The sequence below is a fragment of the Dendropsophus ebraccatus genome, chromosome 6 (assembly GCF_027789765.1).
Source record: "Dendropsophus ebraccatus isolate aDenEbr1 chromosome 6, aDenEbr1.pat, whole genome shotgun sequence".
NCBI lineage: Eukaryota > Metazoa > Chordata > Amphibia > Anura > Hylidae > Dendropsophus > Dendropsophus ebraccatus.
The window spans coordinates 6,285,935-6,301,889 of NC_091459.1; the positions used below are offsets into that span (position 1 = coordinate 6,285,935).

General features: G+C 43.3%; 1 protein-coding gene across 1 annotated transcript; it reads right to left on the reverse strand.

Annotated features, from left to right (window-relative positions):
• Positions 1–1,756: 1,756 nt before the first annotated feature.
• PDCD1 (programmed cell death 1) lies at positions 1,757–15,601 on the reverse strand. The gene is made up of 6 exons (XM_069973486.1): positions 15,581–15,601; positions 13,604–13,715; positions 7,597–7,929; positions 5,548–5,715; positions 4,220–4,254; positions 1,757–3,236 (listed from the first exon to the last, which is right to left on the reverse strand). The coding sequence occupies exons 1-6, from the start codon at positions 15,599–15,601 to the stop codon at positions 3,021–3,023; spliced, it is 885 nt and encodes a 294-aa protein (XP_069829587.1). The 3' UTR covers positions 1,757–3,020.
• Between the last annotated feature and the right edge of the window lie 354 nt (positions 15,602–15,955).

The window sequence follows — 15,955 nt, forward strand, 5'->3', positions numbered from 1 at the left end:
GTAGTCTCCTCACAGACATCTCCTCACAGGCTGTACTCCCCTCACAGAAATCTCCTCACAGGCTGTAGTCTCCTCACAGGCTGTAGTCTCCTCACAGGCTGCAGTCTCCTCACAGAAATCTCACAGGCCGTAGTCTCCTCACAGACATCTCCTCACAGGCTGTAGTCCCCTCACAGATCTCCTCACAGGCTGTCGTCCCCTCAGATGATGTTACTCCTGCCACAGCTGTGCTCAACTAACGAACTACTCCCTGTGCCAACTTCCTCTTGAGCAGTGGCGTAGCTACCATAGAGGCAGGGTAGGCAGTTGCTATGGGGCCATGTAGGAGGGGGGCCCGGGGAAGAACGTAAGAGCATGTGTCCTTCTGCTTAACCCCTTATGCACTGCAGTGTGTAAGCGACCCAATGTTTATTTACATGTTGCAACACAAAAAAAGGGTTAACAAGCAGAAGACAGAGATCTCTTGAGCTCTTGAGAGGAACTCATTAGAATAGCTCCACCCTCTTTCTGGAGCTTTCTCCTAGCTGGTGTGGTACAGTAAGGAGGCAGCTGGTGTTGCTATGGTAACTCCCTGATGTGGAGGGATAATGACCCATCTCCAGCATGGCTCCTCTCTATAATATAATATAATATAGAATAATCAATATATTAATAAATCTATGTCACTATAATACAGGGTCCATTCTCTGCCTGACCTTAGGGAGACCCCCAACTCCTGTATAATGCATGTAAACAGCCTGATCTGAGCCCTTGTTAACTTGTTCCCAACCACGGACATAACTATACGTTCCTTTTTGTGTTGCGTTTGCGCTCAGGGACGTACAGTTGCGTCCTGGGATGAAACAGGTGCAGAAGACTTGGTGCTGCGGCAGTGCGATTGCAGCATCTACAGTGCAAATCAGAAGTAGAATTCTCCCTGTGTTCACATCTGGGCTGTGTGATCACTTTGATGGTTACTATGACAACAGGAGGCTTCCCTGAGGCCTCCAGTGTCATGGCTACGGTGGCTGATCAGGCTCATGTTTGATAAATCTCCCTCATAATTCCTATAGATCCCAATGCTAATAATAAATGTAGGGAGAGAAAATAAAAAATACACATAATTAGTATCACCATGTGCGCAATAATGCTGGCAACAAAATTATAACATGATAATTCTAGCACCATCTCTTCCACAAGTAACAACACATATGCACCCAGATGTTTAGGCCATTAGATGGTGTCAAAGAAAATATGATTCATCAAACCAGGCCACCTTCTCCGAATGTTTCACTCCCCCAACAACCAGTCCTGCTCATCACCAAGGACGCCGTCAGCGTCTCCAGGCACCGCATGGAACCCGGAAGCGCAAGGCGGCTGCTAGGGACGCAGTCGATGCGCCCCTAGCAACCGGCCCTGCCTGTGTTCAAGGACAACGTCGGCATCTCTTACAGCTGAGCCGAGCGTCTCGACAGAGCCGAGCGCACGTCTCGAGCTGTGACAGGAACTCTAGTCCAGTTGTATACATTGTTGACTTTAGCCGCTCCTTCCTCCATCTGGCACTGTATATGTAGACTCCAGGCATTGATTGGCGGGTGCTCTTGGTTCTTTAGCTGTATTTATGTGGTGGGTTCTGCCTGGGCTGGGCACCAGGACCTGCTGAGACCCCTACCTTTCCACCTCTCCTATAGCTAGCGGCCTGCGCATACTTCAAAACACACAAAATAATATTTATTTAAAATTGTACAAATAGTTTAATAAATAATCATACATACAGTAAATATAATATACAAAGGGCAGTGATAAATGTGCGTCACAGAAATATTTCCAACCACAGACATTTACAGCGTATCCCCAGGAGATACCAGACATCATTCATAGTTGTTTCTATTACTCCCATAGACTCCAATGGAGAGAGACAAAAAGGACGTTCTCCCAATGTTATTCTGGGTGCTGCTGATGCTAGGCCACATCTGAACACAAACTCGGTTTACAGTACCCCATTCTCCCAAGCTGTAGAGTTTCCAGAAGGATTTGTATCCTAGAATACGCCTTTAGCTATTTAGGAGGCAATTGTGGCTATACTAAATAAGATTACTACAAAAAGAATCTTAAAAATGGCCCTTAGAGTGTAATTGTCAATTAAATGTCAAAAAGTAACAATAGTATAAGCGATTTTAAGAAACTCTGTAATAGGTTTATTAAGCAGAAGCGTTTCCTTCTGTACTCAAAAAGCTGTTTTCCTACCTCCCCCCCTCACTTCAGAAGAAGCAGGATTTCTATGTCCATTATGCTCTATAGAGAGGGGAGGGGCCAAGGGGGATGAGTGAGCACGGAGAGGTGAAAAGGCAGCCCTGCACAGCACAACACCCTGCAATTTTCTCTCACCAAGCTCCCAGATAGGCACTGACTTTTCTGACCTGTGAATCCAGCATTTTATGTGCCCAGTCTCCAAACTGTACAGCTGCTTCTCTGCTCTCCCTGCTCGCTCATCCCCCTCAGCCCCTTCTTCCCTCCATAGGTTATAATGGACTCAGCAAACCCGTCGGGTCCTCTGTAATGAAGAGATAAGAAGTGAGGGGGGAGAGGAAGGGGGGCTACAAATCAGCTAAGAGTACAGAAAGAGGCTTTTTTGCCTAATAAAACCTATTACAGAGTTTCTTAAAATTGCTTCTACTATTGATTACTGCAAAAATATTTTAAATGACAGCTACACTTTAAGTATTTGAGGAACTGGATGATATGAAAACGGTTACTAGCTAGTTTTAGTAACTCTCCCCATATGTACGCAGGCACCTATTATTATTTACATAATTTCCAGTAAATCGTCACCCCTGATTTTATTCCATTGTATCAGTATTTCCATCCAACTACTTCCAGGATTTGAGGTACGTGGCAGATAAATGTCACATATAGTGAATTATTACTCATTGTGTTATACAGATCTATCAATTCCTTCAGCTGGCGGGAAAGAATTGTTGTTCCAACCTGGCAGAGATATGTACTACTACCACCAGCAGCCGAGGTTCCTTAATAAACATTCAATATCGGACTTCTATCAGTTCATTGTAGCCGTGTCGCGGTGATTTCCCCCTCTTCTCTCCCAATGATGGGGTGTGTTGCGGAAACATGATTGTTGCATATTCTACTTGTTCCGGTACGCTTGGTTCCGGTGACTTCCTGTAGGGCTGGTTGGCTCCAAATTCTAAGACCCCATAGTCTACAGTGTAAACTGAATGATCCTGGGGGATTTTTTCCTGTTATAACAGAAACAAAGTTAATCTACTATGATATACAGTAGGTAAGAGAAAATAGTAGAAAATATTACTTTACTGAAAGAGTAGTAGATGCTTGGAACAAACTTCCAGCAGATGTGGTTGATAAATCTACAATAACAGAATTTACTGAACATCCTGGTGCCACTAGGGGAACTGCTGCGATCTCGGGTGCTATATGCAGCCCGGGACCACGGCTATTAGGACCATGCCTGCTAAATAAGTATTTAGATGCAGCTGTCAAAGTTGCCAGCTGCATCTAAATGCTTGCTGTCCGCCTTCCCTGGAGGTCTAGTGGGGGGATTGTCCCCCCGTGATCGCGGTGGGGCGATCCCTGCATCCTCACCCGGCCAGGGTCTGCGCCGTAATGGCGCTGATCCCGGCTCGGCACTCTATTGCTTTCGGCTACTAATTTGATGTTATAAGTGTTAAAGGGATAGTTCATAAAAAAGAAACTTTCAACTCAACTGGTGACAGAGATTTGTAATTTATTTCTATTAAAAAAACTACAGTCTAGTACTTATCAGCCACTGTATGTCCTGCAGGAAGTGGTGTATTCCCTCCAATCTGACACATTGCTCTCTGCTGCCACCTCTGTCCATGTCAGGAACTGTCCAGAGCAGCAGCTAATCCCCATAGAAAACCTATCCTGCTGTCCAGACTGGAGAGAATATACCACTTCCTGCAGGGCATACAGCACCTGATAACTACTGGAAGACTTGAGATTTTTTAACAGAAGTAAACTACAAATCTATGGCACCAGTTAATTTGAAGAAAAATATATATTTTCTTTTTAATTCAAAATATATCATTCTTGGTATACACGTGCTGCTTTTTTAGACTGTTATCTAGTGTATGCGTCCTATGTACTTTTTACTCTTTTTCTTTCTTACAAGGTTTCAATAGGAGAATATTCCCATTTAATCACAATTAGATACAATATGAGAACTATAGATACTACTTACTAGGTCCTGTTGCTGAGACTGTGGAATATTGTTTCCTAAAATGGGAAAAATGGTAAGTTATTATTTTGCATAAACAGCTAAAAAAAATGGGATGGAAATAATATGACCAGGATCATTCACTTGGCATATATTATATACTTAGTCAATATTCTAAGACTCCAATTGAAGCGCGCAAGCGCGAAACGTCGTCGCTCTAATCTGTGGAACGCACCGCTTGTTTGTACACTGCTCTTTCCCTGCAATAAAGCATCTAAATACGCTCTACATTGGTGAGTTGCCGTTGTGCTTCTATTTCTCTTCAGTTTATGAATATGGTATTGCACTCACCACTGCTGCAGACAGAATGGGAAAGACATAGGGGGAGATTTATCAAAGGGTGTAAAATTTAGACTGGTGCAAACTGCCCACAGCAACCAATCACAGCTCAGCTTCCAGCTCTTGTGAAAGAAAATAGGAGCTATGATTGGTTGCTGTGGCAAGTTTGATAAATCTCCCCCATAAGGTACTGACATGTGAGCACAGGTATATCCTGCCAATTCAGGTCATGTGGGTCTTATATACCTTATATACCTGTGCTCACTTGTCAGTGTCCATGTCTTTCCCATTCTGTCTGCAGCAGCAGTGGTGAGTGCAATACCATATTCATACTTGTGTTGTTTGGGGGCAGCCTTCCCCGCCGGGGGTGCCGGCAGGGTTCTGGTGGGGCATTTTGGGTTTCGTCCAGTGACATTGGGGTTGCAGGTCCATTCCATGTCCTCCCTTCCCTGCACGTGCACGCTTTGTGGGGTTGGCGGTCGCTGACCAACACAGTGTAGAGTTAGCGTAGGGACCCCTTGTGAACCAGGGGACCTGCACGTGGTACACGGGGCAATACGGTTTGATTAAATTATATACAGACATCCTGGTGTTGGTTTTTAAAATAAATTCAGCCAGCGACCTGTTTACATCAGCTGTCTCAGAAGGGAGGGGGAGACAGAGAAAAAAGCTTACACACAGATTTTTGTCTCTTCAGCAGAAAGCAGCAGTTGAGAACTAGGGGAAGGAGAGTGAATAGATAATAACAAGTATGTAAGGAATTGTTAGTCTCACCATGGGCAGCAACATATCAAAAATTACGTTTGATTGGAATACCCCTTTAAGTAGTAATAATATCCCTTTGATCCCATTAGATTTCAATAGTAATTTATTTTAGAGAATATGTTTAGAGGAGCTGAAGCTCCATTTTTTCTGACACATTGTGCCAAATCCCCCCTTATCTATAGAATGTATAATAACCTCCTGACAGCCTTTTATTTTATTCTATAGATATATAATACCGTTATACTTACGTTGTCTGTACCAAATAAAAATGACGGCTGAAGCGATTGCTAGCAGCAGGAGGAGCCCCAGACTGACAGCGGTGGATACAATGGGCATTGTGAGGGAATGTGCGGCACTTTCTGGTACAACCCTGGGAGCATTCTGATCTGGTACTGTACATGGGACACCTGTAAAATCTGTAGGAAAACCATATACTTATTATCATATAGCATTAGATTTTATACAAATCACAAATAGTCAGATGTCAGTTATCAGAATCTCAGATTTTGGGGAAATCTAGAAATGGCCACTGACAGCTGCAAGGCAACAAGGCAGTCCGACCCTTTCTGAGTGAATAGTGATATAAGCTATGGGACCCTGATGTGAAAAATAATAGGGTGTACCCATGAAGAAGTACCTGCAAATGCAAAACTCACAGAGCACAGCTGTAAGCATGTGCCCTGTGCTCTGTGAGTTTTGCATTTGCAGGTACTTCTTCATGGGTACATCCTATTATTTTTCACATCAGGGTATTTTTCACATCAGCCTATTACATGGCTGGATAATGGTGCATACAGGTCTGCACGGACATCCACCAGGTCATTTACGCAGCACCTTCCCTGATCAGCCGTAGGCTGCACAACATATGTGATCAATGGTGGATTTTTTTTTTTTAGGTTTAAAGTCAGCGAACAGCCAACGCTGCTCATTCATATACTCCACTTCCTGCAGGACATACAGCAGCTGATAAGTACTGAAAGACTGCAGAATTTTCAATAGAAGAAAACTATAAATCTATATAACTTTCTGAAACCAGTGGATTTGAAAGAAAAAGATTTTCTTACATGGTCCTTACATGATTCTTGTTGTTTGATACAAGAACGTGTCAAGAAAACTATGGAAAATATTTGATGTATATATAGTATGGGCTTCAATCATTAAAACAAATGCAGATGTGAGGGGTTGGCAAGATGGCTATCCCTGTAAAGCTATGTTCACACTAAGGAATGGAAGAGCAAAAGTTTTTGGCTTGAAATTTCCTCTTCTTTAGCTGTGGCGGAATAGCCAAAAGCAGAAATTTGGCGCGTAAATTCAGTCGCGTGAACAACAGAGCGGAAATCCCATTGAACACAATGGGATATTGTTAATAATTTAGCAGGGGAATCTCAAGCGGAATCCATGGGAAATTAGATTCACATTCCACTTTTAATTCCTCACTGGATTCCTTAGTGTGAACATACCCTGAAGCTGGAATCACACACACAGCACTTTTTGAAAAGCTGATACTGCAGTTTCTGTGACAAAAAAAGAAGTGGATTGAAATGGGATGGAAAATATAAAGGAAGGGCGTGTACTTGTCTTTCCTCTTGATCCACTTCTGGCTGTGGCACAAAAATGGCATGGGTGATTCTAGCCGCAGAGCTTACAGGTATTAAATATTAAACCAAATGAATTAAAGTGTATCTGTCATTTAAAATATTTTGGAAATCAATTTTGGAAATCAATAGAAGAAGTGATTTTAAGAACCCCCCGCCCATGCTTCTTATCTGCACATTATCAGGCAAAGTCGTCTTCATTATAGTGGAGCAAAGGGAAGACGGGTTTTCTAAGTCCATTATAACCTATGGAGGGGGGGGAGCAGACAAGCAGCTGTACAGTTTGCAGACTGTCTGGCACATAAAATGCTGGATTCACAGGTCAGAAAGGTCAGTGCTTATCTGGGAACTTGGTGAGAGAAGATTGCAGGGTGATGTGCTGTGCAGGGCTGCCTTTTCTCCTCTCTGTGCTCCCTCATCCCCCTTGACCCCTCCCCTCTCCATAGAGCATAATGGACACAGAAATCCTGCTTCTTCTGAAGGGAGGTAGGAGGCTGCAAAACAGCTTTTTGAGTACAGAAAGAAAACTCTTTTGCTTAATAAAACCTATTACAGAGTTTCTTATAATCACTTGAATTATTGATATTTATTGACTTCTGAAAAGTGACATTTATAGGACAGTTAGACTTTAACTCCTTTAAAAAGTAAAAACTGCAAATGCAAAATGTAAGACAGGTCAGGTGAAGTAGATACCATACTTACTCTTCACAGTCAGCTCTGACGAGTTACTGGCGATTATTTGCCCGGTCAGATTTACATGACTACAATGATATCTTCCACTGTCATTGAATTGAACATTGACTATGTGCAGTTGAGCTTGGTGCCGCTCCCAGTGAATAGTGATATACAGTCTGGTATTTTGTGAACCTTTTAGGTCGGCTATTTTCTTGTTGGGTGATGCATTCTGGGTTATGTACCAGTTCATGTCCCCCGGCTCGTGCTCCAGTGCTGAAATGTTGCAGGTGAACGTAGCATTTGCTCCAGGTGGTAAAGTGAGACTTGGCGGAGAATGGATGAACAGGAATTTTGTAGCTTCTGAAACCAAAGACATAAGATCCTTAGGAAATGTATGCAGGTTTATAATACAGATGGTGTAATTTATATCGACCGTAACCGAAATACAGATTGCTATGCAGTCAGATTAATAGCAGAACCGTCCACATATAGATACCTAAGTTAGCAACCTCATCAAGGGGAAATTTCCTTCCTGACTCCAAATCTGCCAATCAGAATAAAACCTGAATCAACAACCTGGATCAACGGAGACTACGGACGGGGGAAGCCCTATAATGAAGTGTTTCCCCACCCGACATGATGTATCAATATGATGCCGGGAGCCGGGAAACTGTTTTAATCTTTGCAGCACTGTAGAGAATCAAACAGTCTCCCCGCTCCTGGCATCATATTGATACATCATGCAAAGAAATGAAACCCTCAATTACAGGGCTTCCTCGTCCGTAGCATCCGTAATATACAGGACATGGGATAAAACCCTAGGTGTGAACATCGACTATTACACTGAAGAAAGACATCCAGGTTCTTTTGAGTTCTTTTAACTGATTCACCATTAGAAAATCCCCTGGCGGAAAGCTCCAATCTCTTTCTGGTTTAAAATCTCTGTAAAATCTGGTCTTTACTGACCCCCCTTTATTTCAGATGTCCCATAGTGGATGCTGCTGTGCTTCTTCTCACGCTACGTTAAAAAAAATGTCTGTTTTTGGTGCGATTTATTTGACCCCAATGAAATGATGGACGTCCAATGCACACAGGGTATAAAATAACGTCTGCATGGACGTTAACCCCTTGCCGCAAAATGACGTTCCTGGAACGTCATGTAAAGCAGGTAGTTAATGCAACATGACGTTCCAGGAACGTCATGCTTTCCCTGCTTCCCCCCTCTGTCCCTATGTGAGATCGGGCAGCAGGAGGAGGCTATGTCACACAGCCTCCTCCTGCTCCCTCTGCCCGGAGGGGAGATGCGACCGTAGCGTCTATGGGGAGATTTGTGTCCTCCCGCCGATCGGGCGGCGGGGGGAGGCTGCAGCACGTTGCCTCCCCCACCGCCACTACTAGTGTGTCCCCCGGCCCCCCTTCCCTCGTCCCCCGATACCGGTGATCGCCGCTATTACCGTTATAGCAGCGATCCGCCGGTACCGGGCATTACCGGCGCCGCCGATAGCTTTCATCTCCCCCCACCGTGGAGATGAAAATATATCCCTCAGACCCCAGATCAGCCCCCCTAATGGGCGATAACTAACCCACTCCCTCCCCGGACTATGTCTGTTCACAGGGATGGAGTTTCATAAATGATCAAAGCCCCATGCTCTCCGCCACTGGAGGTAGCGGATTTGGTCTCTGTCACTGAACTATGATTACTGTGATAGAAAATATCACAGTAATCATAGTAATACAGTGAAAATGAAAAACATACAAAAAAATAAAACACACACTTTTTATTATACTAATAATTGCAGTTTACTTCCAGATTACCCCCACGTTGCCCGTAACCACCGCAGGTTGTCCGTAATCACGCCAGATTGCACGTAACCCCCCAGATTACACATAACCACCGCACGTTGACCGTAACCACCGCACACTGCCTCTAACCACCCCAAATTGCCAATGACCCCCTCCAGATTGCCTGTAACCATGCCAGATTGCCGTCACCAACCCAAATTACATATAAGCACTTCAGTTTATCCGTAACCAACGCAGATTGTCCGTAACCACCTCACGTTGGCCGTAACCACAGCAGGTTTCCTGTAACCACCCCAGATTGTCCGTAACCACCCCAGGTTGTCGGTATCCACCCCAGGTTGCCAATAACCACCCCAGGTTGCCCGTAACCACCCCACGTTACCTGTAATCTCATTTTTTTTAAATTGTATTTTAGTAACTGCGCTATTCTAATAACTATTACTAGCTGCGGTTTTGCTCCAGCAAATTGGCGCTCCCTTCCTTCTGAGCCCTGCTGTGTGCCCATACAGTGGTTTATGCCCACATATGGGGTACCGTTCTACTCAGGAGAACCTGTGTTACAGATTTTGGGGTGAATTTTTTCTCCTTTTCCTCGTGAAATTTAGAAATTTCAAACTAAACGAACATATTATTGGAAAAATTTGAGTTTTTCATTTTTAATGGCCAATTTTGAATACTTTTCTCTAATACCTGTGGGGTCAAAATGCTCACCACACCCCAAGATGAATTCTTTGAAGGGTGCACTTTCTTAAATGTGGTGACTTATGGGGAGATATTACTCCGCTGGCACTACAGGGGCTCTGCAAACACACCTGGCGCTCAGCAACTTCTTCAGCAAAATCTGCACTGAAAAAGCTAATTGGCGCTCCTTCCCTTCTGAGCCCTGCTGTGTGCCCATACAGTGGTTTACGCCCACATATGAGGTACCGTTGTATTCAGAAGAACCTGCGTTACAGATTTTGGGGTACTTTTTTTCTCCTGTTCCTCGTGAAATTGAGAAATTTCAAACTAAACAAACATATTATTGGAAAAATTCAGGTTTTTCATTTAAACTATGCAAACGCTCAGAAACTTCTTCAGCAAAATCTGCATTAAAAAAGCTAATTGGCGCTCCTTCCCTTCTGAGCCCTCCTGTGTGCCCATACAGTGGTTTACGCCCCCATATGGGGTACCGTTGTACTCAGGAGAACCTGTGTTAGTTATTTTGGGGTGCTTTTTATCTCATGTTCCTTTTGAAAATTAGAAGCTTTAATCTAAACGTATATATTATTGGAAAATTTTAATTTTCAATTTTTTTACGGCCTAATGGTGAACACTTTCCTCCAGCCCCTGTAGGGTTAAAATGATCATTATACCCCTCTCAGAATCACTAGCATACGTTAAAGCATCACTGAGCTATAAGCGCATAAAGTGAGACAGGTCAGATTTAAAAAAAAATAGCTTGGTCATTAAGGCCAAAACAGGCTTTAGAGGCAAGGGGTTAAAAAAATTATAGTGACAATTATTTTCGGACGTCTTTTGCAAACACCGGACGTTATTTTTCAGTTGCTCACACACAGTTTTTCACCGTCCTTTCACCGTCTTTACTATTAAACAATGGACTTTTCAATTAAAACAAAGGGCGATCAGTCCACCTGACCTAGAATAACGGGCCAACATCCGTCACTGCACTGACCGGCAGCCAAATGATAGACGTTATTTTTTCTTTTTTTAAAAACAGAAAGGAAAAAACATAGTGGGAACATAGCCTTAGAGACTTGCTTCTGATCCCCTATTTCCTGAAAAAAGTGGCTTAAAAAAGAGATAATCTGGTGATTTCAAAGAATAAACCTACAAAATCATTACCATATGTCTCTTTTTTTATTTTTTATTTTTTTTAAATTGAAAAGGCAAGCCACATCCCATAACCATATGGTAGAGACACAGGTAAACCTGTAGCCTATCTATGGACAATGTTCCTTTCAGATCTCCTTGATGTCTTTTTTTGTATTGTGCATTTTCATATAGAGAGAATATTACTCTGTATTGTATCATATGAAACATTTTGCCTATTCCTACTGTAAGCTCCTGTTCTTCCTAAGTCCTAATATTGTTACAGTAAAAAATCAGAAATAGGAAGCCTTAACTGACATAGAAGAATGAAGCAGATGGGGGCTACCTATGCAGATTAGATGACGGCAACACATATACAAAATGAGGAAAGAAAGTTCTATAAAACAGAACATAGGACACAACTCTGGACACCTGGCAACATAGCCCAAGCATCACTAATACTGCTGATCCCGGGGGGCTCTGAGTTCCCCGGCTGATGGTAATTTTCAGGACATAATATATAATAAATATCCAAAATAGTGCAAATGTTTTACACCAACAATTGGGATAGTAACAATGTATTCTTCTGGGATCCTGTATCCCTGGTGTCCACATACATATTAGTCATCATTATATATCCCGTCACAGCTGCCACTTGCCATTTCCCACAACATAATGGTGGATTTTTCTGTCTAGTTTTTCTTTTCCCATTTCATAATTTCTTGCAGTTCACCTCTAAACAAGTCTTTTACCTGCGAGCATCTTACAAAAACTAGAGGTCCAGTTTGTTTCCATGTTGGGCCATTAGAATGTTTAACTATTCTTTCTCTTGCGGGATGTGAAAACCTTTCCTGTGCCTCACAGCTTAGCTGTATAACTGCACCCCAGGGCTATGTTAACACACAGTAAAATAAAAGCAAAATACTACAGTAAAATAGCTATAAAGCGGATGTATTTTTATTCTAATGTGCTACATTAAAGTCTATGGAAAAATGTCAGCCTGTGCACACATTGTAACAAAATTCAAAATATGACCATGTTTTCTAGCTACTTTACTGTCGTATTTTGTTTTTATTTTACTGCCTAAAAGTATAAAGCATGGCAAAGCTCCAATGGAAGCATAACATATTACCGATGCCTGAAGCCGAATATTAACAGAATCAATTGTATCAATTGCTTCTTTTCATATGTTTGCTCATCTGCACTTCTACCTGTGCTCAGTGGCGTTGCTACCATAAAGGCAGACCTGCTATGGGGCCCGTACACTAAGGGGGCCTGTCGGCCCTTTAACTGTGAGCGTTCCTGATGAACGTTCACAGCTAAATGCTCTGGTACCGACTGACAGAGCAAGAAGCCATTGGCCCCCGTCCCTGCCAGTCTCTTTTGTGGACGGAGTACGCCAGGGAGCTGGGAGAAGGAACACTGGGGGGCTGTGCCTGGACAGGTGAGTATGTGTATGGGGGGGCCCCATGAATCCTATCTACCCCCCTGCCTGTGCTCATATGTTATATAACGTAAGTAGCACTGTAAGTAGCTATGATCCTGGTAAATAACACGGAACACTGATAAGCAAGGGAGCAGGGTAAAGGGCCTACTACCTGTCAGGTCAGCGCTCGCTTCCCGCTCACTGCGCTATTACATGCACCAACACTGAGCTGGTAAGAACGGGGGAGCTGCGGAGGGGCTCTCTAGATCGTCCGGGCAGCCCATAGAGGAGAGCAGCGGCCTATTACACAGAGCGACGGCCAGCAGAACGCCCCTATCAGCAACATTTGCTTTTAACAAGTTAAAAGACAACGATCAGCCGACATTGTGCATGTTAGATGATCGTTGCCTACTACACCGAGTGATTTCATAAAGGACGATAATTGCCTAAATACGGCCGATAATCACTTGGTGTGTAAGGACCTTTAACCGATGTGATCAGATCCCACAAAAGACCTACTGTAGGAATGGCTATGATAGAACGGTCATGGGCTAGGGGATGGGCTTGCATAAAAATAGTCAGATCGGGGATGCTGACCATTGCCAAAAACTGTCCAATATGACAATATGTCTAATATTTCATGTACAAATTCTGCTTATGAAAATATTTGTATTATCTGTATTATACTAACATTTCCATAGTGTCGCCCACTGGCTGCATTCTAAGTATAGCATCAGAAATGGTGAGCGTCTCTATATCAGTCACCTCATCATAGATTCGGGTCGGTGATGTCATCGTTCTTGTATAATAACGTTATCTTTCATTTATACTAAAAAATTCTAATTTTTTTGGTAGGGGGGGGGTGTAAATTTAAATTGTGACCTTTTTGTAGCTCTACAAATATAGCTACATACAGATGCTTATAGATATATACCTATAATAAGTAATCAGTACAAACAACAAAGCGTGTAAAGTATGAAGCCTCAGTCTTACCAGGGGAGGCATATCCCAGAGCAATGCTGACACAGATACTGAGAACGATAAGTCGCAAACGCTCCATCCTCATCAAAGACAGCGGGGGTGTCTCGTTTCCCCTCCTCTTGTTCTACTCGATTGTAAAACTGAATAGTGACACCTGCATAGAACAAGTGTTAAGAATACAGAAGTCCGTCCTGATAATAAGTTAGCTGTTCTAGCGATGGGAACTTGTGGTGCGGAGAATGGGTGGTCTTCCTGTGGTTTGTGGTCGACTCTGACTTGTATGTTGTGGTCGCGGTGACGATTCCCTGACGGAGAGCAGTAATAGCAGATTGTTCCTGAAAAAGTCAGATATAGGTAAAGGTCCCAATGGTCCCGGTCCTAGATCTATCCAGCGTCACCATAGCAGGCATCGGAGCTGGGGGATCCTGGATACCGTCCGGCCGTAATATCCTCTTCCCATGTTGTGTTGCTTGTGCTGTATTACGCCACAGTCTTAGTAGCCATTATTTGTGGTTGAGATGTTCTTTCGTAGGTTTAGGCCTCGTCTGCTACAAGTAGAAGAGAGAAGCACGAGGCGGCATCTGACTGTCACCTGCTTATATAACCTACTGAGGGAGGAGGATTCAGGTCGTCTCCTCTGTACTATAGTCTGGAGGCGGAGAGAAGAAAGAAGCAACGTCTTCTCATACACCGAGTAATAGACTCCAGAGATAGATAGAACCCGGCGGCTATAGTACTGCTTTCAGTTCTGGCTGATGTTTCCAATTAAGAGGAAGTATAATCATTGTACAATAAGTTATGGAACATTCTGATATCACTGTCGCCATTTCCCAGATCAGGTTTTTGTTGTCAGCAAATAAAAAAGTTCATGTTCACATTCATAGGATACAAAATACAAGCCGACTTTACAAGCTGTATAGCGGGATACAATGTATCATTGTGGCGTTGCGTGGTTGGTATCCCCCGGTATGGTGTTGTGTCGGAGGATCGGCCGGTCACTTGCTAGGTGGTATGTTGTGACGCCAGTGCCGGGTGGGCACACAGGTGTGATGGCACGCTAGCTTTTATTTTATATGGCCGGTTGTACCATTTTCCCCTGTGGTCAGTGTCCTGCCGGGCTGCTACAGGGTCCCTTGGGTTAGAGTGATCATGGATGGCCGGAGTGGTGTAGTGACCCTCCCAGACTATCGGAACCCCCACCCACAGAAAGGGGAGAATGTCCCAAGGCTACGGTGTGTGCTGTGTGAGCGAAGCGTACGTTGGGCTGTCTGTGCTGGAGAGCGGTAAGATGTCAGTGTGGTAGGTGGTGTTCACCCCCTTCCTTTTGTGTTTGCCTTTTGTTTTTTCCCTTCTGATCAAATTTGAGCTTGTACTTATTATTTGTTGGGCAAATTAATGGGTTTACTTTGTTCCACTTTATACACTCGCCATTACTGCTCTGTGTGTTGGCCCAGCACATACAGGATGTTATCCAACTTATATTCATAGTCGTGCCTTACACGAGGTGTTCCACTTTAAATTGTTAATTTATACTTAGTTTAATTCAGTCACATATACCCCACTGACATCCATCCCCCCCTCCAGTTTTTGTACTTCTGTGTATCTTTTTATCTCATGGTTGTAATTATGTGATAAATTATTGGTCTAAATAAAGAAATATATGTTGTATTCATTTATTAGTTCTGCAATTTTTCCCTTGGTCACTGTCCACTGAATAGGTGTGAACCTGTCACGATCACAATAATATCTAGCCTGCCTGGAATACCCAATGCGGACTGTAAGTGTCAGACTTTCCATGTGTGACTGGGACTGGATGCACCAAAGATCCCCAGCAAACACCAGGGCATATGTTAAAACAGACTCCTATGGGGAACAATATATATATATATATATATATATATATATATATATGATTTGAGTTGAGTGCTTTCTAATGATGCATTGTCTACAAAGAGAAGGAGAAGCCGGGTCATTGTACACAATACTCACTTTCAGGGCCGCTCCAGCCATTAGGCCAAATGAGTTTACGTATTTCCCCATATAGCTTTTCCCCTTATGTCAGGAATATATCAGGCTCCGAAGGGTAGAACAACTATACAATATAACCAACAGTTTCGCAAGTAACCAATCTTACAGAACCATTAAAGACTCAACGGTACCCAGGATTCCCAGCCAGTCTCACATGTCGATACTTACCAGGCCTTAGGCCTTTTACTACTACCCACAGAAACTGTAAAAACTGCATGCTTTCCTCATCAGGATCATCAATCCTCCATCCCACCAGCCTGACATCACCACCTGTCACACCTCTGAACCTTCATCTCGAGGAGACATTATCACCTGGGTGTCTACTGCCCACCTTTA